The 27,667-nt window shown below is 54.1% G+C and overlaps 1 protein-coding gene across 16 annotated transcripts; it reads left to right on the forward strand.

The window, feature by feature from the left end:
* The first annotated feature begins 986 nt into the window (after positions 1-986).
* On the forward strand, positions 987-27,445 carry ASIC1 (acid sensing ion channel subunit 1). 16 transcript variants are annotated; one of them, XM_077952911.1, is made up of 13 exons: positions 987-1,533; positions 2,377-2,754; positions 3,380-3,575; positions 20,492-20,584; positions 20,735-20,885; positions 21,522-21,649; positions 21,943-22,099; positions 22,446-22,502; positions 23,719-23,872; positions 24,313-24,404; positions 24,930-25,009; positions 25,088-25,192; positions 25,374-27,445. In XM_077952911.1, the coding sequence occupies exons 2-13, from the start codon at positions 2,393-2,395 to the stop codon at positions 25,476-25,478; spliced, it is 1,680 nt and encodes a 559-aa protein (XP_077809037.1). In that variant the 5' UTR covers positions 987-1,533; positions 2,377-2,392; the 3' UTR covers positions 25,479-27,445.
* Positions 27,446-27,667: the final 222 nt, after the last annotated feature.

The raw sequence follows: 27,667 nt of genomic DNA on the forward strand, positions 1-27,667 counted from the left end.
CTTCTTTCCAATGTGCCATCCCCTTCTCATTACAGGTTCTTTCTTCCAACTTAAAGCCCGGCACCATGTCCTAGGAATACACCTCTCACTGTCCTTCTCCCAGAGTCGCACCAGCCTGCAAGTAGAGCAAAGGAGCCACTAGAGACAGGATTCTGGTCCCCCGCACCCTCCTCCTCATCATCTGACACCATCAGACCTCAACAGCCTCTGTGCTAAGAGCCCCTAATGAGCATCAGCAAATTAACAACTTCCCCTTGATTGCTCCTTCTCTGTTAATTGGATAGGGAGGGCCCCCCAAGGCCTCTCAGAGAAGAGGAGGGAGGCAGGGAAGGAGAAAGGTGAGAGCCACAGGAGCAGTCCCCAGGCCTGGGTTCTCTGCTGAGACTTCTGCTCCATCCCTGAGCATAGCTCCCTGTTCCAACCCTTCCTCACCCTGTCCCCCTCACTCCCTTTGCCCCCTTCCTTCTGTCCAAATTCCCTTGACCTCTGGCTATTTTTCCTTCCTTTTCTCTGCTCCTTCTTTGGAGATTTGGCAGTAAGGGGTTGCGACGATGCCCCCCACAAGCCCAAAGCTACAAGGATGGGATCTAAGTGGTCAAGGCTGCGTGTTGGCTGACATATGTGCACGTGTATATATGTCACATGTAGGTGGGGAGCAGGGATAAAAGCAGGTGAGTGCTTGCCATGTGGATCAGGCCCCCGGGATACGTGGACATCTGTTGGTGGGGGGTGTGGTTGTGAATGGTGTGCTGTGACTCTGGTCGGTATGTGTGTCTGTCTCCATATGGGCTAAGTGCTTGAATTAGTCAAGTGTGACTCGGAGTGTGTGTGTGTGTGTGTGTGTGTGTGTACGAGCGTGTGTGCCACCAGAGGAAGCAGCAGCAAGAGGCAAGAGCATCGATCCGAAGGAGACAGCGCGGGGAGGGGGACGCTAGGGGCAGACACCCTCCCTCCTGCGCGCACACACGCGCGCGCGCACACACACCACACACCGAGTCACACACACAAGCCATAGGGCCTCGCAGGCAGGGAGACGGCTCCGGGACTGGAGAGAGGCAGCTCCGCCGAAAGCTGCCGCGAGGAGGGGCGAGGCTGCGCGGGGAGTCCTGGGTCCCGCTCCCCGGTCCGGAGCCCCGCGTGCACACCGGCCCAGGGACAGCCTCGCAGACACTCGTAGGCGCGCACGCGCACCCTCTTCCCTCCCCCTCCCCTCCCCCTCCCCTCCCGCCGCCTCCCGGCCGGACGATGGATCCCTGCAGATCCCAGGGCTGAGAGCACAGCGCACCGCGCCGAGCCCGGGCGGACCGAGCCGAGGCGAGCGAGAGAGCGAGCTAGCGCGCGCGGGCGGGCGGACAGATCGGAGCCGAGCGGGGCCGGGCGGGCCGCTCCCTGCAGGGCTCTGCGCGGCGTGCCGCGGCGGCCCCGGGCTCCGGCCCCGGGCCATGAGCTCCTCCGCGACTCGGCGCTGAGCCCGCGACCGGTCCAGCGCCCCAGGACCCGCCGCCGGCTGCCGGCTTCCCGAAGCCCCCTCAGGTGGGTTTCCGATCCCCCTGCCTTTGGCTGCGGGGCTCCTCGGCACCCCGAAGCCAGGACTCTCCTCCCTCTGGATTTCCCTTGCTGCTGGGGCGGCTCGGTGGCTGGGGAGGGGGGCGGGGGCCGAGCAGGGGATCTGACTGCGACGAGAAGCTGGACTGGGGGGGGGGTGCGTCCGGGGCGGGGACAGCTCGCTGTCATAGGGAACCGCGCCCCCCCTCCATACATCCACCTCGGGCAGCCCGCCACCCCCCACTCCCAACATACACACACACAGCCTGCTCTTATTTCAGAACTGGAGACACCCGCAGGTGAGGACTCAGGCTGGGCCCCTCCCCAGAGGTAGCCACCTCCCTGGGGGTTTTTTGGCCCCAGTTTAGCTCTTAGGACCACAGCCCCGTCCTGTGAATACCCATGAGCAGGAGAGGAGCTCCTTACCCCGGGGTCAGCCCATCTGGGCCAGTTTTCATCTCCAGGATGGGGTGGACATTCTTGTCCCAGAGTGACCCCACATCTGGAGGGAACTCCTGCGCCTGCCTATGGGTGCATCAGGACTTCCCCGTCAATCTTGGATGACTGTATCTGGGGTCTCCCCGGGCCTGGGAAGCTTCTCTGGGAGAGCATTCTCTTGGCCTGACCTGACCCCCTGTTCCTGTGTATTTGGAGGAACCCTGGATGTGTCCCTTGGTCAGCCACCTCTGGGCTTGCCAAGCAGGGAAGTCTTCTGCCTGAGGAGTGGTGACCTCTGGAGATGAGGATTGTGGATGGGCACATGTGGAGGGGGGGCCCCATGTGTACTTCCATCCCAGGACAATGACAGACTGTCCCTCTCCCCTCCCCCAGAATCCCCTCAACAAGGATGGAACTGAAGGCCGAGGAGGAGGAGGTGGGTGGCGTCCAGCCGGTGAGCATCCAGGCCTTCGCCAGCAGCTCCACGCTGCACGGCCTGGCCCACATCTTCTCCTACGAGCGGCTGTCTCTGAAGCGGGCATTGTGGGCCCTGTGCTTCCTGGGCTCGCTGGCTGTGCTGCTGTGTGTGTGCACGGAGCGTGTGCAGTACTACTTCCACTACCACCATGTCACCAAGCTCGACGAGGTGGCTGCCTCTCAGCTTACTTTCCCTGCTGTCACGCTGTGCAACCTCAACGAGTTCCGCTTTAGCCAAGTCTCCAAGAATGACCTGTATCATGCCGGGGAGCTTCTGGCCCTGCTCAACAACAGGTGGGTGGCTCCCACCCTCCCTCAGCTCTGCTCCTGGAGTTGTGTGAGTTCCAGTCAGGGTGTCTGCCTCCCTAACCCACCATAGAGGCCAGTCAAGCCTGCCCTTTAACCCACCCCCACCCCGAAACCTGCCACTCACAGCAGAGGAGTTAGGGTGCTGCTGAGCACCCAATTAAGGACACCTAGCCTCTGATCCCAGCATAGTCCAGAACAGCTTGACCCCTACCCAGCCTGAGATATGAGACATTGTCACCCTCTCTGGAGTGAGCTTTACCCTTATTCTGGCCACTCTGTCTTGACCTTCTCGTCAGCTGGCGGATGGGCACAGACCATCTTTAAAGGGTAGAGACTATAGTATAAAAGCCACAGTCCCTGCCTTGTCTCTCTGCCCACCTTATCCATGCTTCCTTTCACCCATATACTGGGATGCCCTGCCCCTGGGCAGCCACTACAGATCCTTCTGTCATTTCAGACCCATGTGGTAGATCCTCTGCATGCCCAGCTCTCCTTCCTTGCCTATACCTGGGCCTGATCCCCAGGGCTGGAGGCTGCCCCCATCACCCAAGTTGGGTGTGGGACACTGATGGCTGTACTGACCCGTGTGCCACTCACCCCCGGGCCCCAGGTATGAGATACCAGACACACAGATGGCAGACGAAAAGCAGCTGGAGATATTGCAGGACAAAGCCAACTTCCGCAGCTTCAAACCCAAACCCTTCAACATGCGTGAGTTCTATGACCGAGCTGGGCACGACATTCGAGACATGCTGCTGTCCTGCCACTTCCGGGGAGAGGTCTGTAGCGCTGAAGACTTCAAGGTGGTGAGTCCCCTGGTGTGGGGAGTGAGTCAGCCTGGCCCACAGAGGAGGAGGAGGAGACAAGGAGCAGGCTGGGCCTCTCCAGGTGCTTGCTACTCTGGGAGAGGAAGTTGTGTGTCCTGGGGTTTGCTTCTGGTAGAAGGGGAGTTTGTTCAGCATAGGGACACATTTACACTCACTGAGGGCCTGAGTCTCAGCCTTGCAGCCATGATGGCAGGAAAGAGAGCCTACAGTGCACAACACACACATATATGCACAAACGTGGCCTGACATAGCCACAAACCCACCAAGCTTACCTTCTAGGCCACAGGTGTCAGAGCTGAGCAGAGAGGTGGGTAAGCTACAGCCTTGTTACTTATAGTGAGGTCCAGGACCATCATTTGGGAGCTTGAAAGGAATGCAGGACTTTGCCACCCCACTTCCCAGACCTACTGAACCAGAATCTGCATCTAATAAGATCCTCAGGTGATTGGAGTGTACACTAAAGTTTGAGAAGCACCGTGAAGGACAAGTAAGGGAAACCTTCTCTTAAATAGCCTGACAGTAACTCCCTCTGTGCCATCTGCACCCCATACATAGACACATACACTGGTTAGGTTCCCTGCTTACCAGGAAGAGCCACAGAGCCAGGGTCTGAGGAAAGGAAGGCCATCAGGACACCCAGTCATGGCTGCCCTGGAGGCTTCCTTTGCATCTTAAAATGGAGATACCCCACAGATGTGGCTGCCTCAGGCCAGCACCTCAGGGAGGGTGTAGGGAAACTGATTTTGGCATCTGATGTGCTGGGCGACCCTGGGCAAGTCACACAGATTCCTGAGGGTTAAGACCTGGACCCGGATGGCAAAGAGACCAGAGGCTCTGGAGCCGTGTAGAAACAATAACACCAAATGAATGGACAATGTTCATAACTCCTTCACGTGCTTTCTAGGCTCCCCTCAATTGCCTTGATACATAATCACGTTAGCTCTATTTTACAAATGCATGAACTGAGACACAGAAAGGCAGAATGATTTACCTAAGCTCACACAGTTAGTGACAGGTGACAGGTTCAGGATTAGAACTCATGTCTCCTTAAGCTGAAAATGTCCTTTACTCTTTTAATTAATATTATGGACCCTGGAGTTATTGTGTCCACTTCACATTCTTTTCCAGGACCCTTTTCTCTCCATGCCTACTCAGCTCTCAGATCCTCTCCCTTTTTCCTGCCCATTTTCTCCCTGTTTGCTTGCTTCCTCCTGCAGTATGGGAACATGAACTGTATTTGTGCAGAAAGGATGGCACCATGGTCACGTTTAGTGTTTCTTGCTGTGCAAGACTTCCCAGTCTCTTTAAGCCTTGCTCTGCAGACCAGTTTCATGGGCCTTTGTCAATCCTGCTGGACAAAGTTTACCTGATCGCACTTTTTACTGAGCCAAGCTGATGGGGAGCTTAGCCAAGATGTAAGAACCACTTCCTTCCCTCTCTTACTTCTTCATAGCAGGAGAGTCTTGGATTCCCCAGAGCTCGAGACCAGAGGGTTCCCAGTCTCACAAGTGATGCTCCCAAGAGTAATAGGACTGTAGGTGAAGGTGGAAGCAAAAGTCAGAGCCCCCTGTCTCCAACACACCCAACATACAAGCAGGAGGGACCCCTGAGAAAGATGGAGAAAATGTATTTGTTTGAGTGGTTTGTAGTGTTGAATGAGGGAGGGAAGTGCTTGGCTCAATCTGAGGAGGTGCTAAGATATAAATCTGGGCACAGTTAGTCCATAGAAAGTGTTCAGTTGAGGCTCCATCTGTCCATCATGTCCAGAAAGATTCCAAGTGGTGATGCTAAGATAACGTTTGGTCAATAATGGAGATGTTGAGATGTGATTGGTCCATGCCGTCTGAGGGGACCATTCTAAGTAGTCAGATGGAGATGTGATTGGCTCACAAAGTTCTGGAGCAGTCTGAGTTGTTCCTCTTACTCTGGGGGAGAGACACACAGGCTAGCACCCTGCAGCCCCAGCTGTGCCCCTTCTTGCTTCTGGGTTGTCAGGGAAGACCAGGTTTTTGCTGTTTTGCAGCCCGTATCAAAGACCTGACCCTGAATTTTGCTGGACCCGAAACTCTCACCCCTCCCTCTGCTCTCTTTAGTTGATTTCATTGCCAGCCCCTCTCCATGTCAAGAGCTCTACCCATAGGGATGTTCCCACACAGATGGGCATCTGGCCGGAGTCCATGTCTGACACCTCCCCACTGGAGAAGGGCCTGGCAGGCTCTCTCCTCCAGCTCCCCAGTCCTAAGGGCTCCCACACTCCTTGCCTGATGCTCCACCCTCTCCCTTCTCTCCTCAGTCTTGTGATTAACATCCTTGACATTCTCTGCTAGGCTCAGAGGAGTGTTGGGAGTGTGTCTCCAGCCCTGGGCAGATGTAGCACTGACAGAAAACAGCTGTCTATAGGGTCAGGGTCTAAGGGAAACCATCTTGGCATCTTCTGCAGCCTTCAGAGCAGAGGTTCTTCACTGAGGAAAGGAGGTAGTGACGGAAGAGAGGCTTTGTGGTTAGGGCTTTGGTTGCTCTTTCAGTGGCTCAGGAAGAAGCTGCTGGGGCCCATCCAACAGGATTGCTGTGGGGATACCACCCCCCACTGTCCAAGACCTTGCTCAACACGTTTGCAAAATATAGTGTGTGGGAGCACGTGTGGACTCTTTTGTAGATTTCTAAGGGCAACCCTCATCTCAACAATAAGAACCCTGTTTCTAAAGGCTGGTTGGGGGAGGCATAAGAAGACAATTCAGGGAGGCTGCTCTGGTCACTCAAAGACCCCAGCTCCCCTGATGAGGATCTGCAGTAACAGGCATATCTCCAGATGTGCTCCTGGATCCAGCTCAACCCCAGGGAGTAGTTGGTGGTCACAGAGCATTTGGCCAGGGTCCATCCCCCAGGTGTGGCTGAGTCAGCTTGGGAGGGTGGGGGTGAATATGGGGAGCCTGAGCTGAATCTGGGAGGGACTGGTTTGGAAATCTTTCAGGATTGAAGAGACAGAAGGGCAGGGCAGGGAGTATCCCCACAGCAACCTGGCTGGGAAGGTCTCAATAGCTGCCTCCTGAGCAACCATAGTGACCCAACTACAAGGCCCCCTCTTCCCGGCCACCTCCTTTTCTTCCTGGTAGGGTGCTTTGTTGCCAAGGCAACGGGGTCTGCGGCTCCTCTCTCCTGCCCCACCTTGAGGCCAGTCAGGCCAAGGCAGGGCAGGGGTTCCATGGAGGGGGGCTGGGGTGCAGCTGTCTGCTGGTGTCTGGGTGGGGGCCAGGGGAGTGAGCACAGTCGCAGCTGGTGCCAGCCTCCAGCTGCACCTTATCTGTCCCTGGCAGTGGGAGCAGCTGATGTGGCCGGAATGCTGAGCAGCAGCAAGGGGAGGGGGCTGGCAGATGGTCACCCAGTCTGCCCTATGCCACCCCCTCCTCCGCTGAGACCTAGACCCTTTGCCTAGGGGAGAGAGAAGCAGGAATTCATTTCTGGGGCCTGAAAGAGAAGGAAGAGGAGGGCAGAGAGTGGAAATGCTGGGGTGGGCGTGTGGTGTGGCTCATAATCTCTCTCAGGAGGGTGAAACTGGGGGACAAGAATCCCTGGGAGGGGTCCACAAGAGTACTTCTCAGGACCCTGGATTGGAGACCAGAATCTCCCAGGGAAGAGGTGGAGTGAATGAGCACAGAAGCCTCCCCCGCAACCCACTGCAAGGTTCCGAAGGGGCCTGGGCATCCCCTGGAGCACCTAGGGAAGTAAGATCCTGCAATGAGAGGTGGCTGTGGGTGGCTGATCCTGGGACCCAAAGTGGGGAGAGAGAGGTCGTCTAAAAGCAGGAGAGCCAGGGATGGCAGCGCCTGGCAAGAGCCAGGACTAGCACGGAGCTTCTTCATCTCCAGGTTTCACCCCTCATCCCCACACCCCATGCTGCCCCATAGAAGCTCAGACCAGAAGTCCCTTGGAAGGGCCTGACCTTACTGCCAGGGTCTGCACCCTCCAGCTAGGCAGGGAGTGGAGGGGCTGCTGAGGGGAGAGGCTGCCCAGACTGCTGTGCAGAGAGGGGAAGAGGGGTCTTGGGCAGCCCCACCCAGGGGCCTGGTGGTCTTCAGGGGTGGGAAGGGGGAACATGCACAGATTGCAGAAGGATAGAAGAGGCTGACCTGGAGACAGTAACTTTGGAGGAGGGGTTCATGGGCTTCATGAACTTTGGGGGAAGGGTTCCTGCCCTAGGTGTTCGTGGCTACTGCCTCCTACCTTATCCTTCTCATCTGTTCCTCCCTCCCAGAAAGTGCCTAATCTGAACACAGGCGGGTGGAGAGAGGAGACGGGAGCAGAGCCCATTGCAGTTGCAGGAATCCAGTGGGTGGGCCCTGGGTTGGGGTCTCAGATGGCTCCTTTTCCCTCTGTCTCAGACACAGATACACACAAACATCCTTCAGGTAGCCCAGTTTTCTCTCTCACCTCTTCCCCTTCTCCCCAGACCCCAGCCATTTCTGACTCCACCCCTCTCTCAGACTGGCTATCAGCTGAGAGCTACTCTAAGCTAATTGATCTCTGGGCTGCTGGCTAAAGTAATAGGGAATTCAGTAACTAAGTGCCTCTGGGGGCCAAGCCTGGAAGTGGAGGGCTGGTCTTGTGCCTTTGTCACTGCCCAGCCAGTGGAGAACTGGGGTGGCCACTGCATGCCCAGTGTGTCCTGGAGACAGAGGGGGAGGCCCACAGAGAAGCTTGGAATGTTCTGCTGTGGGTGGAGGTTGCTTCTGAGTGTGCTTCGGTTTTGTGGAAAGTAATTTCAAATCTCAGGGGATGGCGAGGGAGACAGAATATTCAGAATGAGAAGCTGGGATTAGGGGAGTGTTAAGCTCCACTGGATTCATTCCCATAGCAGACAGTGCCACTTCCGTGTGCCAGGTCCTGCACTGGGGCAGTGAAGTGCAGCGTGGGAGGTTCAGGGCTGAGAGCCATGGGGGTGATACTAAAGGAGGCCAGGTGGGGTGGGCTTCAGAACAAGGGGGAACATGCTGGGGATGAGCAGACTCTCAACATCCAAGGGGAGTCCTCCCAATCTCCCCAGCCAAACTCAGCCTCTCGGAGAACGCCAGGTTCATAGAATGTGTTGGTGTCTCCCCAGCTAACTAAATCAACCGGCCAATTCTCTCCGGCAAGGGCCATTCTTCAGAGCCTTGGCCAGCCCCTGCCCACCCCCACCCCCAAGCTTTCCCTCACTTGTATGTTTGAGGTGGCCAATCTAGAAGCCTCTACCTTCTGACCTATGACGTCCCAGTCAGGACCCTTGGGTGCACATTCTGGGAGGCAAAGCTGGAAGGAGACAGCAAGAATGAGAAGGGGTGCCTAGCTAGGTGGAGGATGGGACTGGGCATTAGGGCTCCTGGTCTCTATTTTGGGCAAAGTTCCACCTGGCCCCACTTCTTAGCTTCTAAGCCCAATCTCCTTTAAGGAGGTTGTAAGAGTATTCTCTATCGAGGGGCAGCCCTTCCTCTGGGACTCTCTGGCCAAGTGCACACTGCCCCATGTGTAATGGATGTGCAGCGCCAGCCTACCTGGACACAGGAATTGGACATCTTCCTCACAGAATATTTAAAAATGAGCATGAAGCTGCTGTGTATTCACCTTAAAGGGAAGTTCCCTTAAGGAACTGTCAGGACAGACACTCTGCCACCCCAGGCTCTCCAAGGCCACTCTCCAGGGAGAGACAGGGCCAGTTGTGATCTTTCTGAGATCCCATGAGTTCTTGGATAGAAAATGCTTTCCCACCCTTCTGCATGCCCTCTGTGTGACTGACAGTCCTGTGGGCCCAGGAGGTTGGGCTGTGCAGCTTAGTGCTTTGTGTCTCTAGTTGGTGTCACACCAGTATGCCAGGCTGAGAACATCCCTGGGGGTGAGACTGCTGCAGTGGCCTTGGCCCTGGACAGCAGCCGTCTCAGACTTCCTCACAACACCCTCATCACATGTGCGCCCCAAGCGTGCAAGCACACATGTGCACCTCTGTGTGTGTCTGGGGTAGAGTGTGGATGTGCAGTGTGAAGCGGAAGCATGTGGAGATATATGGGGGCCCATGCAGCTTGGTGTGTGTGGCTGTGGGAGAAAGCTTTTGTGCAGGCAAACCTCTGGTTGCATGCAGAGCACATACCAGCAAAATTAATCATCTCTTTCAGTTGTGCTTTGCAATTTACAGATTCCCTTTACTTTAGCTCATGTGAGCTTCATAATTCTTGTAGGTAGGAAATTGTTAACATCTTCATTGGAAAGATGAGAAAAATGAGGCTCAGAGGAGTTGTGTGACTTGCCTGAGGTCACACAGCTGGGAAATGACAGAGTGGGACCCTGACTTCAGATCTTCTGAGTCCAGGTTCTTTGTGTATGACTGTAGGAGCAGAAACGTGTTTAGAAGAGGGTGCTCTGTTGAGAAGCAGTGTGGGGAGGCAGGAAGGGCAAGAAACGGTGCAGAGAAGAGACCTTAGGAATCCCGTTCCCAAGTTGAGTAGGCCTAGTTTTTTGATGCTTCTGTCTTTTCATTGCACCATCAGGCCAAGCGCCTATCTTAGGTGAACCCACCACTGGCTTTCCCCAGGGTCACACCAGGGCAGCCAGGACCTCCCTGAGGAACTCACATACCATTGCATTGCGTACATGCTCAACATCCTTAAATGGGCGTGCAGTGCTGCCTGGCAACCCCACTGCGTTTTCCTGGTCAACTTGCTCTCCCTGATGACTACTGCAAACTTCTCCACTCTTCTCAGTCACCCTTCCTAGCTCCTCTCACCCTCAGCAGATGACCTTGCCTCCCACTTACTTCACTGAGAAAATAGAAGCCTCAGACAAGATCTTGTCCTTCTTCTGGGTACCAAGCCCTAGAAGGGAACATTCATCTTATCTAGGATAAAGTCTCAACCTAGAATTTTCATCTTATTCCCTTCTGCCTTTTTAAGATCTTTCTCTTGCTAATTCTGTCTCTCCCTGCTCTACAGTTGGTCGCTCCTTCTCAAGTGGAACCCCATTGACAATGAAACATGCTGAAGATGCTCCTGTCTTAAAATACATAGCTGTAACGACAGCTAACATATACTGAGCACTTGCTATGTATTGGTCTTTGTGCTAAGATAAAAACTAAAACATATGTGTCTCTCAACTCCACAGCACCTGCCAGCTCCTATAGTGTCTCTGCTTCCCTTCACAAAGTTCCTAAAAGTGATGTGTTTATTTCACTGTTTTCATTTCCTCATCTCTAACTCACTTTCTGATCCAGGCTGCTTTCTTCCCCTGTCATTGCCATTCCTCCTAAATGGTTCTAGCTAAAGCCAGTGGTCACCTTCATGTTGCCAAATCCAGCAACTATATTTTTTTTTAATTCTTGATCTCTCAATAGCATTCAAAATAGTTGCCCACCACCTCTTTTTTTTTGAGACGGAGTTTTGCTCTTGTTGCTCAGGCTGGAGTGCAGTGGCACCATCTCGGCTCACTGCAACCTCCGCCTCCTAGGTTCAAGCAATTCTCCTGCCTCAGCTGCCTGAGTAGCTGGGATTACAGGTGCATGCCACCATGCGTGGCTTTTTTTTTTTTTTTTTTTTTTTTTTGTATTTTTAGTAGAGACAGGGTTTCTCCATGTTGGTCAGGCTGGTCTCAAACTCCCGCCTCAGGTGATCCGCCTGCCTTGGCGTCCCAAAGTGCTGGGATTACAGGTGTGAGCCACTGCGCCTGGCCCCCACCACCTCTTTTTTGAACTACTCCCTTTCCTGACGATCATACTCTTTGTTTTCCTTCTCTGTCTACCCACTCCTCTGTCTCTTTGCCAGTTCATTTTCTTCTGCTTGGCCATTTAGTGTCATCACTACTCAAGGCTCAGTCCCAAGCTTTAATCTTCTTTTAAATCACAAGAGTACAATGCACCGTATTGTAGCTTGAAGAATTTTTACACTGGTATGTCTTACAGTGTAGTATTTTGCATATTACACTGGTATGTATTTACATTGGTATAAAACATTTCCAGTAGCCCAGAAAGTTCCTTCAGGCTGTTTCCTAGTCAATGCTACCCCACAAGAGTTAACCACTATTCTATCAGTATAGACTAATTTCACTCGTTCTTGAACTTCCTGGAGTATATGTATCCTCCATACGGTGTATACTCTTTTGTGTGTGTTTGTTTTGTTTTGTTTTGCTTGTGATTATGTCTGTGAGATTTAGCCATGTTGTTGTGTGTGGCAGTGGTTGGTTCTTTTTTGATGCTATATAGTATCTCATTATATGAATATGCCACAATTGATCCATTCTACTGATGCTAGACATTTGGGTTGTTACTAGTTTTTGGCTCTTATCTATAAAGCTACTATGAACATTCTTGTTCATGTTTTTTAGTTGACATATACACTAATTTCTCCTGGGCATATGACTAGCTATGGAGCTATGGTTAAGTCATAGGGTATGATTCTGTTTAGCTTTAGTGGATACTGCCAAATCAGACCTTTTTTCTATTTTTTTTTTAACTTTATATTCTATTCTTGGGCAGTCTCATCTTCACTCATGACTTCAATTACCATCTACACACTGACAACTGCCAAATTTATGTCTCAGCCCAGCTCTCTCCTCTTAGCATCAGCTCCAGTCGCCAATTTTCCACTTAACGTCTCTACTTGGATGTCCCTAAGACTCCTCAAGACCAGCATGTGCAAAACCAAAGTCATCATCTTACCTCCCAAACTAGTTCTTTACCTGTGCGCCTGATCTAGTGAGCCACCCCACTGTTCACCCCATCATGCAAACCAGAAATCATCCCTGACACTCCATCTCCCTCACCTGCCTTGACAGGATCTACCAATTTTGCCTCATAAACATCTCCACTCTACCCCTGTTCCAGGCCGTCCCACCACTGCATGTCTCACTGGGCCACTGCAATGGCTCCTCCACAGGCCTCCCAGCAGTCCCTCTGTAGCCTTCACTCTGCAGCCATAGTTGTCTTTTCAAATCAAAGCTCTGATCACGTGAACTCCTTCCATGGGGAGTCTTTAATTGTCCCTGAGCCAGAATCCTCACTGTGGCCTTTAAGACCCTGAGTGACCTGGGTTCTCCCTGCCTTTACCCACCTCTCCAGCTACGCTTGCCCCTTCTCATCTCTGTCCTTCAGGGCCCTTGCACACACTCTGTTCTCTCTCTGGAATATCCTCCCTCCTCCACAGGGGCACGTGCGCACGCACACACACACACACCATTACCTAATTACTCCTCTTTATTTATTTATTTTTTATTTTATTTTATTTGTATTTATTTTTTTGAGACAGAATCTCCTTCTGTCACCTGGGCTGGAGTGCAGTGGTGCAATCTTAGCTCATTGCAACTTCCACGTCCTTGGTTCAAGCAAGTCTCGTGCCTCAGCCTCCTAAGTAGCTGAGATTACAGTCATGTGTCACCATGCCTGGCTAATTTTGTATTTTTAGTAGATATGGGGTTTTGCCATGGTGGCCAGGCTGGTCTTGAACTCCTGGCCTCAAGTGATCCACCCACCTCGGCCTTCCAAAGTGCTGGGATTACAGGTGTAAGCCACTGCGCCCAGCCTCCTCTCTATTCTTTAGACTGTAATTCAAACATCATTTCCTCAGAGAAAGCTTCCTTGATTCCCCAGTCTGGGTCAAGTCCCTCTGCCATTCACTCTGATAGAGCCATATTTTTTTTTATAGCACTTACCATGGTTTGTAGTTAGATATTTATTTTTTTCATTTTTGAATTGATGTCTGTCTCCCCTCTTCGACAGTAAGCTCCTTGAGGGCAGGTCCATGATGTGTTCTCCACTGTGGCAATGAGTAAATGAAAGAATGAAGAAGCAAGGGATTTGGAGACAGATGACCTCATTCCAGCCTCCAGCCCACTTCTTGCTCTCCCTGAGACTTGAATAGGCTGGTGTGGCTCAGTTTTCTCACTTGTCAGATGGGAATGAAGTTTCTCATACCTGCTTATTTCACTGGGTTGTATAAGGATCCCATGAGATAACAATTGAAAACCATGGGCCGAGCATGGTGGTTCACACCTGCAATCCCAGCACTTTGGGAGGCTGAGGCGGGTGGATCACCTGAGGTCAGGAGTTCGAGACCAGCCTCAACATGGAGAAACCCTGTCTCTACTAAAAATACAAAATTAGCCGGGTGTGGTAGTGTATGTCTGTAATCCCAGCTACTTGGGAGGCTGAGGCAGGAGAATTGCTTGAAACTGGGAGGCAGAGGTTGCGGTGAGCCGAGATCACCGCACCGTTGCACTCCAGCCTGGGCAACAAAGAGTGAAAAACTCTGTCAAAAAAACAAAACAAAACAAAACAAAAAACACCATGGAGCATTACACAGACGTAAGGGGTGGCTGGAATGAAGAAAGAGATACAGAAAAAGTCAGAAACCACTCAGCACACACTGCTGAAGAGAAGGTCTGGATGGGGAGGGCTGCATGTTTGGACAGAGGGTTCAGAACTGAGTGCAGCTCTGTGTGTGTGTCTGCTTGGGCACCTCTCCAGGGGCCCTCTGTGTATGCCCTTTGACATTTTCCTCATCCTCCAATTACTTGAACAAGATGAAGACGAGAAAGAACGTTAGAGGAATAAGCATTTGTTTGAACAAGCATACAGGTGATGGAGGAGAGAGGACGTGCAGTGGGGGGGTGTGTATGTGTGTTGGTGTGTGTGTGTGTGTTGGGGTGTATGTGTTGGGGTTTGTGTGTTGGGGTGTGTGTGTCGCCCCACACCAGGGCTGTGTGTCTGTGTGGTAATGTGCAAGTGTGCAGTGTGGTCTTGGTTGCTGTAAGGGAAGAGGTATTCAGTTGCACCCAACTTACTGTCCTTTGGCGCTGTCTGTGTATGCACACCCTTCTCTTTGCTGGGGCTCCCAAGCTGGAAGCTCTTATTGCCTTTGCTGCTTCCTTCTGGAAATCAATCTACTTCCCCTTCCAAAATATCTGAAGGAGAGGGACAGTGCCCTCTAGTGGGAATGCATGGGCAGCTGCAGCTTCCTCAGCCCAAGCCTCAGCCCACTCCACTCAAGTCTGGAAGTCCTCTCTGAAGCACTTCCTGGGGAATGCAAAGGAGGAGGCCCCTACCCTCTGAGAGCTCAAGATCTGGCAGGCAGGAAAAAGATGCACACAGGAGAGGACACACAGGTTCATGCAGGAGAAGCCTGAGGACAGCAGCTCAAGGTGGGGGGGGGTCTCTCCTCATCTCTGCAATGACTTATCTCTGGTTGCCCAGGGTGTTCCTGGCTTTCCTTGCTTCCTGTTCCCGCACATGGTCTCTTGGTCCTGCTCTTTTACTCTTGGTCTCATAGCTGTAGGGCCTTGAGCAGAACTGGACCCTTCAGTCTATTCCCTGGGTGGGCACTCACAGCGCTCTGTGGAGTTGGGGGAGGCTTCTTGGAGGAGGTAATATGTGAGTAGGGTCTTGAAAAATGAGTAGGAATTCTCCAGATGGAGTCCAGGGAAGGCACAGGACTGTGGATGAGCCTTGTGTGTCTGGGGATGGGTGGTGGCGGCTGGATGCTGGCCTGAGGTGGAGGGTACATTGCTTTCAGCTTTGTGGGGCCACAAGAGATGCCTAAATTTTCACAGGAGGCAGTGGGAAGTGAGAGAAGATCTTTACTTTTTTGAGACAAAGCCTTGCTCTGTCACCCAGGCTGGAGTGCAGTGGCACGATCTCGGCTCACTGCAATCTCCACCTCCCGGGTTCAAGCGATTCTTGTGCCTCAGCCTCCCAAGCAGCTGGAACTACAGGCATATGCCACCACGCCTGGCTAGAGAAAAGGTCTTTAAGCAGAAGAATGGTCAGAGTCACAAAACATGGACTAAAGGTGGGGAGAAACTGCAGGGAGGCAGGGAGACCAGTTGAGAGGCTGTTGTTTAGGCAAAAGAGCAGGGCAGTGGCAGAAAGAGGAGGGCAGTGGCTGTTGTTTAGCCCAATCTGAGGGCAGTGGCAGAAGGATGGAGGGGGCGAGAGGTCAAGACTCCGATTCTGGGGCCTCTTTGTCCCTGGCAGCAAAGCTGAGGCCAAAAGTTCCACATCACTCAGTTCTGCTAGAACCTGGCACTCTGCCTCCCATCCCCAACACACTCTAGGGTCTCTGCAAATGGAGAAGGGAAGATGGTGGGAGCAGCGAGGGAGAAGAGAGGAGGAGGAGGGGGAACACAGCCTGGGACTAGGGGATGCTTAAGGAATGGGGAGGCCCAAGCAGACCCACCTAGCCCCAGTCTAGCCCTACTGCTCCTCCTCTGGCCCTGCAGAGAAAGAGTTAATCTGCTACACCTCCCTCCCCAACCTTCCCCTCCTCCCCTCAGGTCACCTTCTTGGCCCTGGAGACTTGGCTGGTGGCTCAAGTTCCTCAACCAGTGTCCCTGAGTAATCAGAGCACATAGAGGGACCAGGGGCCTGGGGGCAGGGAATGGTAAATTAGGGGCAGGGGAGCCTCAGAGACTGAGGCCGGGAGTCTGCAAGGCTGAGGGTTTGGCAGGAACCCCAAGTTGGTTCCCAATACTGTCTACCTGACCCAGGTCCCCCTGCCCCACCCCCAGCACTGATCTCAATTTCTTCCATCCACCAGAGAATTCCTCGAACTCCTAAACTGTTGAGGGCTGCAGGGGGCAAGCTGAAAGGGGTAGTGGTGATCTGCCAGGAAGCTTTCCCACTGCAGGAGACAGGGTCCCTCCCCTTAGTGCCGGGAACTGGTCAGAAATGAGTCTGTGGTCAGTGAGAGACTGCTGCTAATGGAACCTGGGCTGGCCCACAAGCCACAGGAGAGTAGGGGAGAGGAAAGGAACCAAAATACAGCTCAGCATAGGGGGTGGGACTAGGGCTGGTAATGCTGTCCTGAAGTAGAGCTGGGGCCAGGGAGGGAGGGAAAGAGAAACAGGGTCGGGGACTGGAATTGGAGGTCTGAGAGAGTGCCTGGTGGTGGGGCACGGAGGGGTTAAGGTATCCCAGAGGAATAACTGGATGAAGGGAGAATAAGGGAGAGGACCCAGAATTGGGATGCGGGCACTGAGGGACATGATGAGGAACAGACTGGAGGATGACAGAGAGCATGAGTATGTGTTATGTGTGTCCTGGGGGGTGGGGACTGTTGTCACTGCGATCATCATGGCAGTGGGCGCAAAGGATGGTGCCGGGTCCCTCCTCACCGGCAGGGGTGGGTTCCAGGAGTCCCAGCCCTAGGCTTTTCCAGGGTTTCCACTCTGTCCTAAACCCTCTCTGTGCTGCTGGAGCGGGTGACAGGAAAGGGGCTCCAGCCCCCTGCTCTCCATCAGCCCTCCCTTTCCCACTGCCATCAATTATTCATCAGCCCAGACACCCGCCCTCCCTGGCAGGGCAGGCTGGTCCTCCTCCCATGCCCCGCCCCAGCCACACTGCCACAGAGGCCCTGGTGAGGAAGGACAGCCAGCCAGGCTGTGGATACCTGACTGACAAGCTGGGTGGCTAGCTCTGCCAGACTCTGCCTGGGGTCACATAGCCTTCCCCTCTGGCACCTTCCCCCTTCCTCCTGCCAATCCCTGGCACCAGGAAGCCCCTGGAGAAAATGCCCATTCGGATCTTCTGCTCTGTGTCATTCTCCTCTGGAGAGGAGGCCCCAGGGCCCTTGGGAGATATTTGGGGTCCCCACCACCATCAGCAGCAGCAGGACATCTCAGAATCAGAAGAGGAGGAAGAAGAGAAGGAAAAGGAGGCAGTGAGGAAGGAGGCCAGCAAGAGGCATTCACCCATGGACTTGGTGGCCTTTGCCAACAGCTGCACCCTCCACGGCACCAACCACATTTTTGTGGAGGGGGGTCCAGGACCAAGGCAGGCGCTGTGGGCGGTGGCCTTTGTCCTGGCACTGGGTGCCTTCCTGTGCCAGGTAGGGGACCGCGTTGCTTATTACCTCAGCTACCCACACGTGACCCTGCTAAACGAAGTGGCCACCACGGAGCTGGCCTTCCCGGCGGTCACCCTCTGCAACACTAATGCCGTGCGGCTGTCCCAGCTCAGCTACCCTGACTTGCTTTATCTGGCCCCCATGCTGGGACTGGATGAAAGTGATGACCCTGGGGTGCCCCTTGCTCCACCGGGCCCTGAGGCCTACTCTGGGGAGCCCTTTAACCTGCACCGCTTCTACAATCGCTCCTGCCACCGGCTGGAGGACATGCTGCTCTATTGCTCCTACCAAGGGGGGCCCTGTGGCCCTCACAACTTCTCAGTGGTGAGTGGGGCCCCATGCCTGCCACAGTACCCCAAGAGTGTCTGCCATGGCTCTCCCTGACTGTCACCTCCTGGGGTTGGGGCTGGGGCTGGGGCTGATGACTGTGCTGCCCCCTCCTCACCTGGCTGACCCAGGCCAGAGCTTACCCAGGAGTCCAGGGCCTGAAGCTAGGCTGATATTCCCAGGTCCATACCAGCACTGCTTTTCCCGTTAGAATCTTGAAACACATCTGTCTTAGTTGGTGTTTCCTCCCTACATGTCCTCCAGTCTCACCTGCCCTTCCCAAGACCTCCTCATGGTCCAGCAGGGCCTGGGACCTTGCTCCATCTGTGAGGTCAACCTTTGATCTGTGGTGGACACCAATGCCTGGCCAGTTGCTCACTATTTTGACTAGCACCCGCGGACTGAAGCTGGGGTGGGTGCTGCCTGGTTTCTGGTGGTACAAGAGAAGGGAGTGAGAGGGAGACAGTAGAGGGGTGGGGACATCCCCCACCACCCCCACCTCACCATGCTGCTTGTCAGCAGCTCCCACAGCAGGGACTTCAATGCATCTTTGCTTGGTCTTCCTGTGCCCTCCTACGGGTGCCCCACCCCCACCAGCTCTGTGTGTGTGTGTGTGTGTGTGTGTGTGTGTGTCTCTGAGGGTAAATAACAGGTCTTTAAGTCATATCCCTCTCCCCAGCTTTAAGTGGCCAGCGACCCTCTTCCTAGGGGAAGCTGTCACTGGGAACTGTCCTCCTGCTTGGCCCCCCACCCAGGGGTCTAGGGCCTTCCCTGCTGGAGGGTCACCTGGCACCCCACTGTCTCTCCTAAGTTCATCTTCCAGGTCTGTCTGGCCTGACTGCTCTCCTGCTCCACCAGCTCCCAGGTACCAGGCCTTCCCTGCCCCACACACCCATCCCTCAGTCCTCACCCCCTCTCTAGTGTAGGGGCAGGGGGTGTCATCATACCAGTGCATCATGGGATGACTGTAGGCATACAGGGGCCTGGGGGTTTGGACCACTGGGCCTCAGGGAGGCCAGGAGCCATAGGAACGTGGCTTCCTCTGGGCCTGAGGGTAGAGCAGACACTTCTCACCCAGGCCCACCAGGTGGCAGCAGCAATCCACTGTACAGCAGCCCAGTCCTCTGAGCCAGCGCAAGGTAGGGCTGCTAGCCGGCCTCAGACACCTCTAATCCCATACAGCTCTGGATGGAGTGTAGGCATGAGTGTATGTCCAGCCTGGAGCCTGTGGCTGGGTGCCGCAAGAACTGGTCGTGGGGCTGGGGATTAGGAGCCCTTGGAGTTCTCTCTTTGCCTCATCCCTAGACCTCACCCACAAAGTGGGGAGAGCAGTATGTTTCCTTTTCTGGAGGGCAATGGAGGAGGCTGTTCTAGGAAGGGGGAAGGGGACAAAGACCCTATTCCCTAGTAACCTACTGCCATTGCGGCTTCAGTCTGGCCTGAAACTCTTTTGTCTGTCCCCTGCTCTGGGCTGTGTTGACTCACCTTATGACTTGTTTTGTGGACTTTGTCACCATCCAGCAGTAGTAAAAGCACGGCCACCCCAACCTGGGGACATTCAAGGAGGCTGTGGGGAAAAGGCCAAGAATAACTGGTTTACTTTTCTCTTTGCAGCTTTTTAATCAGCACTGTGACCAGGGCTGCACTGGGGCATGGAGCGGGGAGAAGACTGGGGAGACAGCCCCCAGGGCTGAGATATCTCCTGAGGCCCTCCTAGTTTTGCAAAAGCATTAACACATGCACCATGCCCTGGGGGCTCAGTCCCAAGTGCTGGGAGAAGAGGTGCTGGTGCTTGGTTGAGCGTGGTCCTTGGCATGGCAACTGGGTCTACTTTCAGGTTCTGCTGATAATAGAATAATGATAGACCCAAGGGGCTAGGGGCTGAAGGAAACCAAAAAACTGAGTTTGGCTGGGCACGGTGGCTCACGCATATAATCCCAACACTTTGGAAGGCTGAGGCAGGCGGATCACCTGAGGTCAGGAGTTTGAGACCAGCCTGGCTAACATGGTGAAACCCCGTCTCTACTAAAAATACAAAAATTAGCCAGGTGTGATGTTGTGTGCTTGTAATCCCAGCTACTTGAGAGGCTGAGATGGAGGTTGCAGTGAGCCAAGATTGCACCATTGCACTCCAGCCTGGGCAACAGAGTAAGACTCCATCTCAAAAAAAAAAAAAAAAAAAAAAACAGACCGAAAAAAAACCAACAACAAAAAACTAAGTTTGAGTCTTGGGGAAAGCAGAATTTTAGATTCCCAGAGTGAAATCTAGGAGAAGAGAAGGTATGTCTCAGAGGCCTCAGGAGCTTGGGCCTGAGGAAAGGGTCCCAAGGAGGGGCCAGGGATCTGGCTATGTTGGGATCCTGGTGATGAAAATGCATATGTCAGGTTCCTGGCAGGAAAAAGACAGCTACCTGATGATTTAGTTGAAGACTTTAACAAAGGGACTGCTGACAGATCTGTGGGCAGGGTTAAGAAAACCAGTGAGAGGGGCTGAGGCAGCGAGCAGTACTATGAAATCGTTATCACTCCTAGGCCGAAGAAGCACAAAAGAAGACAGTGCTGTGTAGGGAGCCCTGACCGGATTTGTAATCATGGAGAGCGTAAGCCACTACTAGAGCTACAGAGGGGCGAGGGCTGGAGAAGGATTCATACCCCAATCTTTCCTCCTGCCTTCTGATCCATTACCAATACCTCCCAACTGTGAAACCCAACTAGAAGCCCATGCAGGTGGCAAAGGAGCTCAGGCTATGCACCCTACCAGGAACAGTTTTCCAGGGCACACAGAGGGCAAGGAAGGGCGGGAAACAGGTGGGAGAGGGGAGCAAATGGAGAACAGGCTGCACAGGAGGAACCGTTCCCAAAGGGTGTTGAGATTCCAACAGCTGGGGTGACTAGGAACAGCCCTTGGTGAGTAGAGGGTGCTGGCAGGACTCAGGCTCTCCACTCTACCCCCGCCAGGTCTTCACACGCTATGGAAAGTGCTACACGTTCAACTCAGGCCGAGATGGGCGGCCGCGGCTGAAGACCATGAAGGGTGGGACAGGCAATGGGCTGGAAATCATGCTGGACATCCAGCAGGACGAGTACCTGCCTGTGTGGGGGGAGACTGGTATGTCACCCGCTTCAGGGGCCCCTCTGCATGGCTCTAGGCCCCAGCCTCTGCCAGGGGATTCCTGGGCTTCTCTGTGAGACCCGGGCAGGGCCCGGGCTTTCCCCTCTCCCCCCAGCATCTCACCATCTCCATTGCTGACTCTACCTGACTTCCACACTCACATCTCTCTGGCTCCCCATTCCTGGCTCAGTTACTCTCCAAGGTAACCAGCCATCCTTTTCCATCAGCGCCACCACCACTCTATAAATAACTCCCTCTCTTCTCAGGCTGCCTGCCTGTCTGGTCTCGGGGGGCCTTGGGGCAGAGAGAGATGGGGGAAAAGGGAGAAAGGGAGGGGGAGAAATGGAGAGCATCTGAAACAGTGACACTCTGGGAGAAAGTATTTGAAACACCAAGATGCAGCGCAGAAGCCAGGTAAGAAAAGAAGTGTATAGGATGCAGGGGTCGTCAGAGCAGCTCAGAGCTGGTAAACCCAGAAGGAGGCTGGGGGATGGGCTAGGACCCTATAGACTTCCCCCACCCCAGTCCCAGTGTATGCTGTGCTTATTCCCAGGAGAGGTAGGATGCCCCCAGGTCTGAGGGGGGTTAGGGAGTCAGGAGTCCTCCCAACTCACACACCCCTCATTCCCCTAGACGAGACGTCCTTCGAAGCAGGCATCAAAGTACAGATCCATAGTCAGGATGAACCTCCTTTCATCGACCAGCTGGGCTTTGGCGTGGCCCCAGGCTTCCAGACCTTTGTGGCCTGCCAGGAGCAGCGGGTGAGAGGGCCATGGGAGGCTGGTCCTGGGGTGGGGTGTTGAGGGGTCCAGATGGAGTGGTGGGCAATCAAGCATGGGAAGGACAGGTGAGTGAGGACCTGGGTGGAAGTCTGGCTAGTCCGAAGCATGAGTGATCGAATGAACAAGAATGCTCTGTAAACTCTGAGACCTTCAGAGGCTACAGAGAGAGAGAGGGGCAGAACTCCAGAGATCTGTATCTTGTCAGAGGAGTCCATCAAGCTGATTTGGGGAGAAGTCCCTGCACTCCCCCAGCTCCCCGGCTTTCCCAGCAGCTCATCTACCTGCCCCCGCCCTGGGGCACCTGCAAAGCTGTTACCATGGACTCGGATTTGGATTTCTTCGACTCCTACAGCATCACCGCCTGCCGCATCGACTGTGAGACACGCTACCTGGTGGAGAACTGCAACTGCCGCATGGTGCACATGCCAGGTCAGGCCCAGGGCTCCAAGCATACTCCTGGGGTCCCTGGGCCTTTACTGCCCCTCACTAGCTCCCCATCCGTATCAATCTCCCAACCCCAGTTCCAGCCCACTCCATTCCACACCCATCTGGCTCTTGTCTCTCTGACCTCAGTTCCTGCCTGCACCTCCAGGGATGGGTGGGAAGGGTCTAGAAGGTATAGACTGGGAGTGAGTCACTTCTGGGGCAGCGTGGGGGCCCACCAGTCCTCCCCTCCCATCCTTTCCCAGCTTACACCTTCTAGGCCTTTGGTAATACCACCATCACCAGACCCCTTGAATCCCCATCCTGTATCATTGTCTTTTCTCCTCTGTAGGGGATGCCCCATACTGTACTCCAGAGCAGTACAAGGAGTGTGCAGATCCTGCTCTGGGTGAGCGCCCCTGGCCTGGGGCAGTCTGGGGGAGGGAAAAGGTGCTTCCAGCCATGTGCACAGGAGTTTCAGGTCAAGCTCCCAGAAGTCTCACATAACTCCTGGACTGGGCTGCACCCGCTCTTGTGTCTGATACTAAAGCTGAGAATGGTCAGGCATGGTGGCTCACACCTGTAATCCCAGCACTTTGGGAGGCCGAGGTGGGCAAATTGCTTGAGCTCAGGAGTTTGAGACCAGCCTGGGTAAGATGGTGAAACCCTGACTCTATGAAAAATACAAAACAAAAATTATGTGGGCATGGTGGCATGTGCCTCTAGTCCCAGCTACTCCGGAGGCTGAGGTGGGAGAATTGCTTGAACCTGGGAGATGAGGTTGCAGTGAGCCAAGATTGTACCACTGCACTCCAGCCTGGGTGACAGAGCAAGACCCTGTCTCAAATTAATAATCATAATCGGCCAGGCGCGGTGGCTCACGCTTGTAATCCCAGCACTTTGGGAGGCCGAGGTGGGTGGATCACGAGGCCAGGAGATCGAGACCATCCTGGCTAACACAGTGAAACCCCATCTCTACTAAAAATACAAAAAAATTAGCCGAGCATGGTGGCAGGCGCCTGTAGTCCCAGCTATTCAGGAGGCTGAGGCAGGAGAATGGCATGAACCTGGGAGGCGGAGCTTGCAGTGAGCCGAGATCGCGCCACTGCACTCCAGCCTGGGTGACAGCGAGACTCTGCCTCAAAAAAAAAATAATAATAATAATAAATAAAGTTGAGAAAAGCATCTTCAGAGGACCCTATGAAAAATGAACAGAGGTCACCTTGGAATGGCCTTCATCTTCTTTCATCAGCCCCTCAGCTGGTTGACCCTGGAGGGTCCTGAGGAAATGAGATATAAGAGTAAGAAATATCCATGGTGAGGCTTGGTGAGAATTAGCTCAAGGTGGACACAGCTGTGAGGGGGCAGCTGGGGTTCTCCTCACTCTTCTAGTTCTCTCCATCTACATCGTTGGTTCAGTGGCCTGCAGGGTTCAGCAGGTAAAGTCCTCAAACATGCCTCAGGCTGGATGGTGAGGTAGGATGTTGGCAGAGTTTGGCATCCAGGCAGGTCATGGAAAAAGAAAGGGGCCCAGGGTTTCTCTGGGCAGAGCTAGGATGTGCATGCGGGAAGGTGCTGGCAGAAGGGCACCACCCAACTGGGACCTCTCACCTGGCTGAGTGCAGACTTCCTGGTGGAGAAGGACCAGGAGTACTGCGTGTGTGAAATGCCTTGCAACCTGACCCGCTATGGCAAGGAGCTGTCCATGGTCAAGATCCCCAGCAAAGCCTCAGCCAAGTACCTGGCCAAGAAGTTCAACAAATCTGAGCAATACATAGGGTAAGGGCTCTGACTGGGTACAGCAAGGCCCTTGGGTTGGGACTGTGGAATGGATGAGTGGGGTTTGATGGGGGCGGGGGCTGGCAGGCAGGGGGAAGTTGAGATAACACGGGGAAGGTCCAAAAGGCAAGCAAAGAGTCTAGGGTGGGTATGCAGGGAAGATCAGGCCAGAATAAGCAGGAAAGCACCCCTTTCTCTTCCCTCTTCATCCTCATTGTTGTAACAGTAGTCACTTTATACTTAATACATACTGCATATGGTACAGAACATTTCTCCCTATATGCCATCTCATTTAATCCTAAAAGGCAGGTATCTCCATCAGCGTCTCATTTTATAGATATGGAAACAGATTCAGAGAGGCTGCCTTGCTAAGGTCACCTGGTTAGTAAGAGACAGAGATATGACTTGAACCTAGGTCTCCTCCCCCAACCCCTGTGCAGGGAGAACATCCTGGTGCTGGACATTTTCTTTGAAGTCCTCAACTATGAGACCATTGAACAGAAGAAGGCCTATGAGATTGCAGGGCTCCTGGGTGAGCTGCTGATGGCACCTGTCCCCTTCCCATGCCATGGGCATGGCATGGCTCCCTATCATCCAAAAGCAGGGTGCTCACTTCTGTCCCATGAGGGTCCTCCACCCCAGAGGCCCTTCCCTAAACCCTGTTGTCTTGGTAAGTGGTGAGGGAAGGGAACTGAGCCTTCTCTTAGGGCAAAGTGGAAAAGAGAAAAGACAGGACTGTGGTCATGAGGGAGGCGTAGGCATGGAAGTGGAGACTATTTTATACGCTCCTAAAATCGGCCCAGAAATTAAGAGTTTTGTGGTATTTTGTAAACGATTATTTTTCTTGAAAAGCACCTGCTCGTTTTAGAAAGGTAGAAAAACGCAGAAAAGCATAGAGAAGAAAATAAAACTTGCACCCGAATCTGGCTTTGCGATCCTTCTGTGCGAAGGCTGCCAATCTCTTTGAGAATACAACTTGCCTGCCCCAGTCCCAGTAAACCCTGCTGCCCCCACGGCGTCCTGACCCCACTGACCCCCCTGGCCCCTGCCCCCGCAGGTGACATCGGGGGCCAGATGGGGCTGTTCATCGGCGCCAGCATCCTCACGGTGCTGGAGCTCTTTGACTACGCCTACGAGGTAAGCGGGGGCGGGGCCCGGCGCAGGGCCACGTGGGGGCAGGGTCCAGCCCGCCCACCTGCCCCGTCCCGGTCCTAGGTCATTAAGCACAAGCTGTGCCGACGAGGAAAGTGCCAGAAGGAGGCCAAAAGAAGCAGTGCGGACAAGGGCGTGGCCCTCAGCCTGGACGACGTCAAAAGACACGTGAGGGAGCGATCGAGGGTGCCCTCCAGCCCGCCCCTGCCTCCACCGCCCCAGGAATCCCTGTCAACCCCCGCCCACCCGCCTCTGCCACCACCTTCTCTCCTTTGTCTCCTGAATGCCCCAGCACTACCGGAAGCCCTTCCGAGGGATAACCCATCCCTGTCCTGTGCCCTTCCCCTAGAACCCGTGCGAGAGCCTCCGGGGCCACCCTGCCGGGATGACATACGCTGCCAACATCCTACCTCACCATCCGGCCCGAGGCACGTTCGAGGACTTTACCTGCTGAGCCCCGCAGGCCGCTGAACCAAAGGCCTAGATGGGGAGGACTAGGAGAGCGAGGGGGCCCCCAGCTGCCTCCTCACATCTGCCCTGGGGACTCCCCACACTCCGGGGCAGATCTTTCCTCTTGTCTGTGGTAAGGAAGGAGTCTTGACCATAGAGTCCTCTCCCTGCCTCTATCCCATTCTTTTTACGTTTAACAAAACTAATCTAAGAAAGAACTAAAAAGGGAGAACGGGGCAAGGGACCTCAGGCTGCCCCTCTCTCCATGCTGCCTCCCCTAGCTCCCAGCCTGAATTCTGTCTGTCTAGCTGTCTGTCATCTGAGTGTCCACCTACATTCTGCTGCCACCAGTCACCAAAGGCCCTTCCCAGTGAGGGGTGGAAGGGATCCCTGGGGTCTGGAATTTGGCCCCAAACCAGAGAATGTACCTTAAGGGGGAGGGCTAGTGTGGGGGAGGGAGGCTTCCCCAGCCTTAAGAGACCCTCTCAGCCCAGTGACTGTCCCCAAACCCAAGTCTCCTGGCAGGAACTAAAACCTCTGCCCCACTCTTTCACACCATGTGGAATCTCGTGGGGGTCGGGGATCCCCTTAAGAAGTGGTAATGGGGTCAAGATGCGGCCCTGGTGCTGTAGGCGACATCCTGATACCTATAAGTTCACCCCCACCCCACAGCTGCTGGAGAGAAATCCCAAGAGGCAGCCCTCCCTCACCATCCCACAAAAGACCTGGCTGGTTAACATCCAGCTCAGGGAGAAGGGCACTGGTGCCTAACCTCACTAGTCCCTCTCCCGGAGGCCCTTGTAGAGGGCCACGTCCATAAATTTTCTTATGGAACTCTCCCACATCCTCTTCTCCAACTTCATTTGCTTCTCTCAACAACCTCATCTGCACTTTCTATTTCTATATGATACAGACTCTATATTGCTATATCTCTGTATATACTTTCCCCAGCCCTGTCTGTCTCCACCCCATCCCCTCTTGTCTCTGAGAACCATTCTCCCACCCCAAGTTCCACCTTCTATGTTTCTGCCCCCTCCCTGGTCTCTGAATGCCTTCGCCTGTATAAAGAGTTGGACTCTCTCCCCTGGTGTCTGTACTGTGTACACACATCCCTCTGAGAAGCACAAGGAGACGACACGCGCATTGTAACCTTTGCACTGTCTCAGTGGCGACAAAGGAAGCTGTGAATCACAAGCTCTGCCTCTTTCTGGCCTCACCCTCTCCCCCAACCCGGGCACCCTCGACCCTCCCTGCAGCCTTAACATTCTCTTCCCCTGCTCCTCCTATCCCATTGGCCCTTTGCCCAGCTGACAGTAGCATCCCCAGGGAAGGGGTTGCTGTAGAGATAGCCCCCACCCAGGGGATGGAGGTCTGCCCTGGACACTAAGCCAAGTGTGTCAGAGACAGAAGGGAGCTGGGGATTGGTGACTCCTAAAGCTGGGGCAGTGGGATGCTAACAGGCAGAAGCTGAGGTCCTCAGTCAGTGGCCTTTCCTCCTTCTGGGTGCCCAGCCCCCTTTCCTCACCTGATACCCAAGCCCACCACTTTTATTTTCTGGTGAGGTGGGTTTGGTAGGAAAGAGAGGCCTAGAGGAGGAGTTGAAAGCTCTGCTGTTGTCCCTCCCTATCTTAATGAGAGACAAGTGAGGTGGAGGGCCTGCCCCCTCCCTCCACCAGACACTCCTTCCAGGCCTAAGCCCCAGCCCCTCTCCAGGCCTTCCTTCCCCAGCTGTGTCTTGGTCTTCAATCCCAGAACAGGACCTGTGAGCAGGTCACCTGTGCATTGGCCTGGAGCTGGAGAGTAAGGCTATAGGATCTTTGGAATCTCTTGGTTCCTGGGAGTTCCTCAGAGATCATACCTCCCCAGAGGGAAGCAGGAATGAGGCCAAAAAGTGTGCATTGGATAGGGGAACAGCAGGCAGGGCTTTGGGTGACGCATGCCTCTGGTCTAATAAACTGGGTTTCAACCATCTCCTCTTCAGTGTTGTTCACTTATTTGAAAACATATTTAGGTATTCTCACTAAGTGCCTAGAGCTGAGCTTGGTTTTGGGGCCAAACAATTAGGGGATGAGTAAGGAGAAGGTTTGAGTAGGGAGACTGTGGTCCTCCTGGGATGGGACGGCTGACCATCGTATCAGGAATAGTTTGAACCACTGGGCAGGGAAAGAGGGAGGAGTCAAAGGCAACAAAGGT

The sequence above is a fragment of the Macaca mulatta genome, chromosome 11, assembly GCF_049350105.2.
Source record: "Macaca mulatta isolate MMU2019108-1 chromosome 11, T2T-MMU8v2.0, whole genome shotgun sequence".
Lineage (NCBI taxonomy): Eukaryota > Metazoa > Chordata > Mammalia > Primates > Cercopithecidae > Macaca > Macaca mulatta.

Coding starts and splice junctions, on each gene's coding strand:
- ASIC1 (XM_077952910.1), top strand. CDS start 2,393: ATGGAACTGAAGGCCGAGGAGGAGGAGGTGGGTGGCGTCCAGCCGGTG. Junction 3,576..20,734: donor GCGCTGAAGACTTCAAGGTG/GTGAGTCCCCTG, acceptor TACCCCCGCCAG/GTCTTCACACGCTATGGAAA. Junction 21,650..21,942: donor TGGCCTGCCAGGAGCAGCGG/GTGAGAGGGCCA, acceptor CTTTCCCAGCAG/CTCATCTACCTGCCCCCGCC.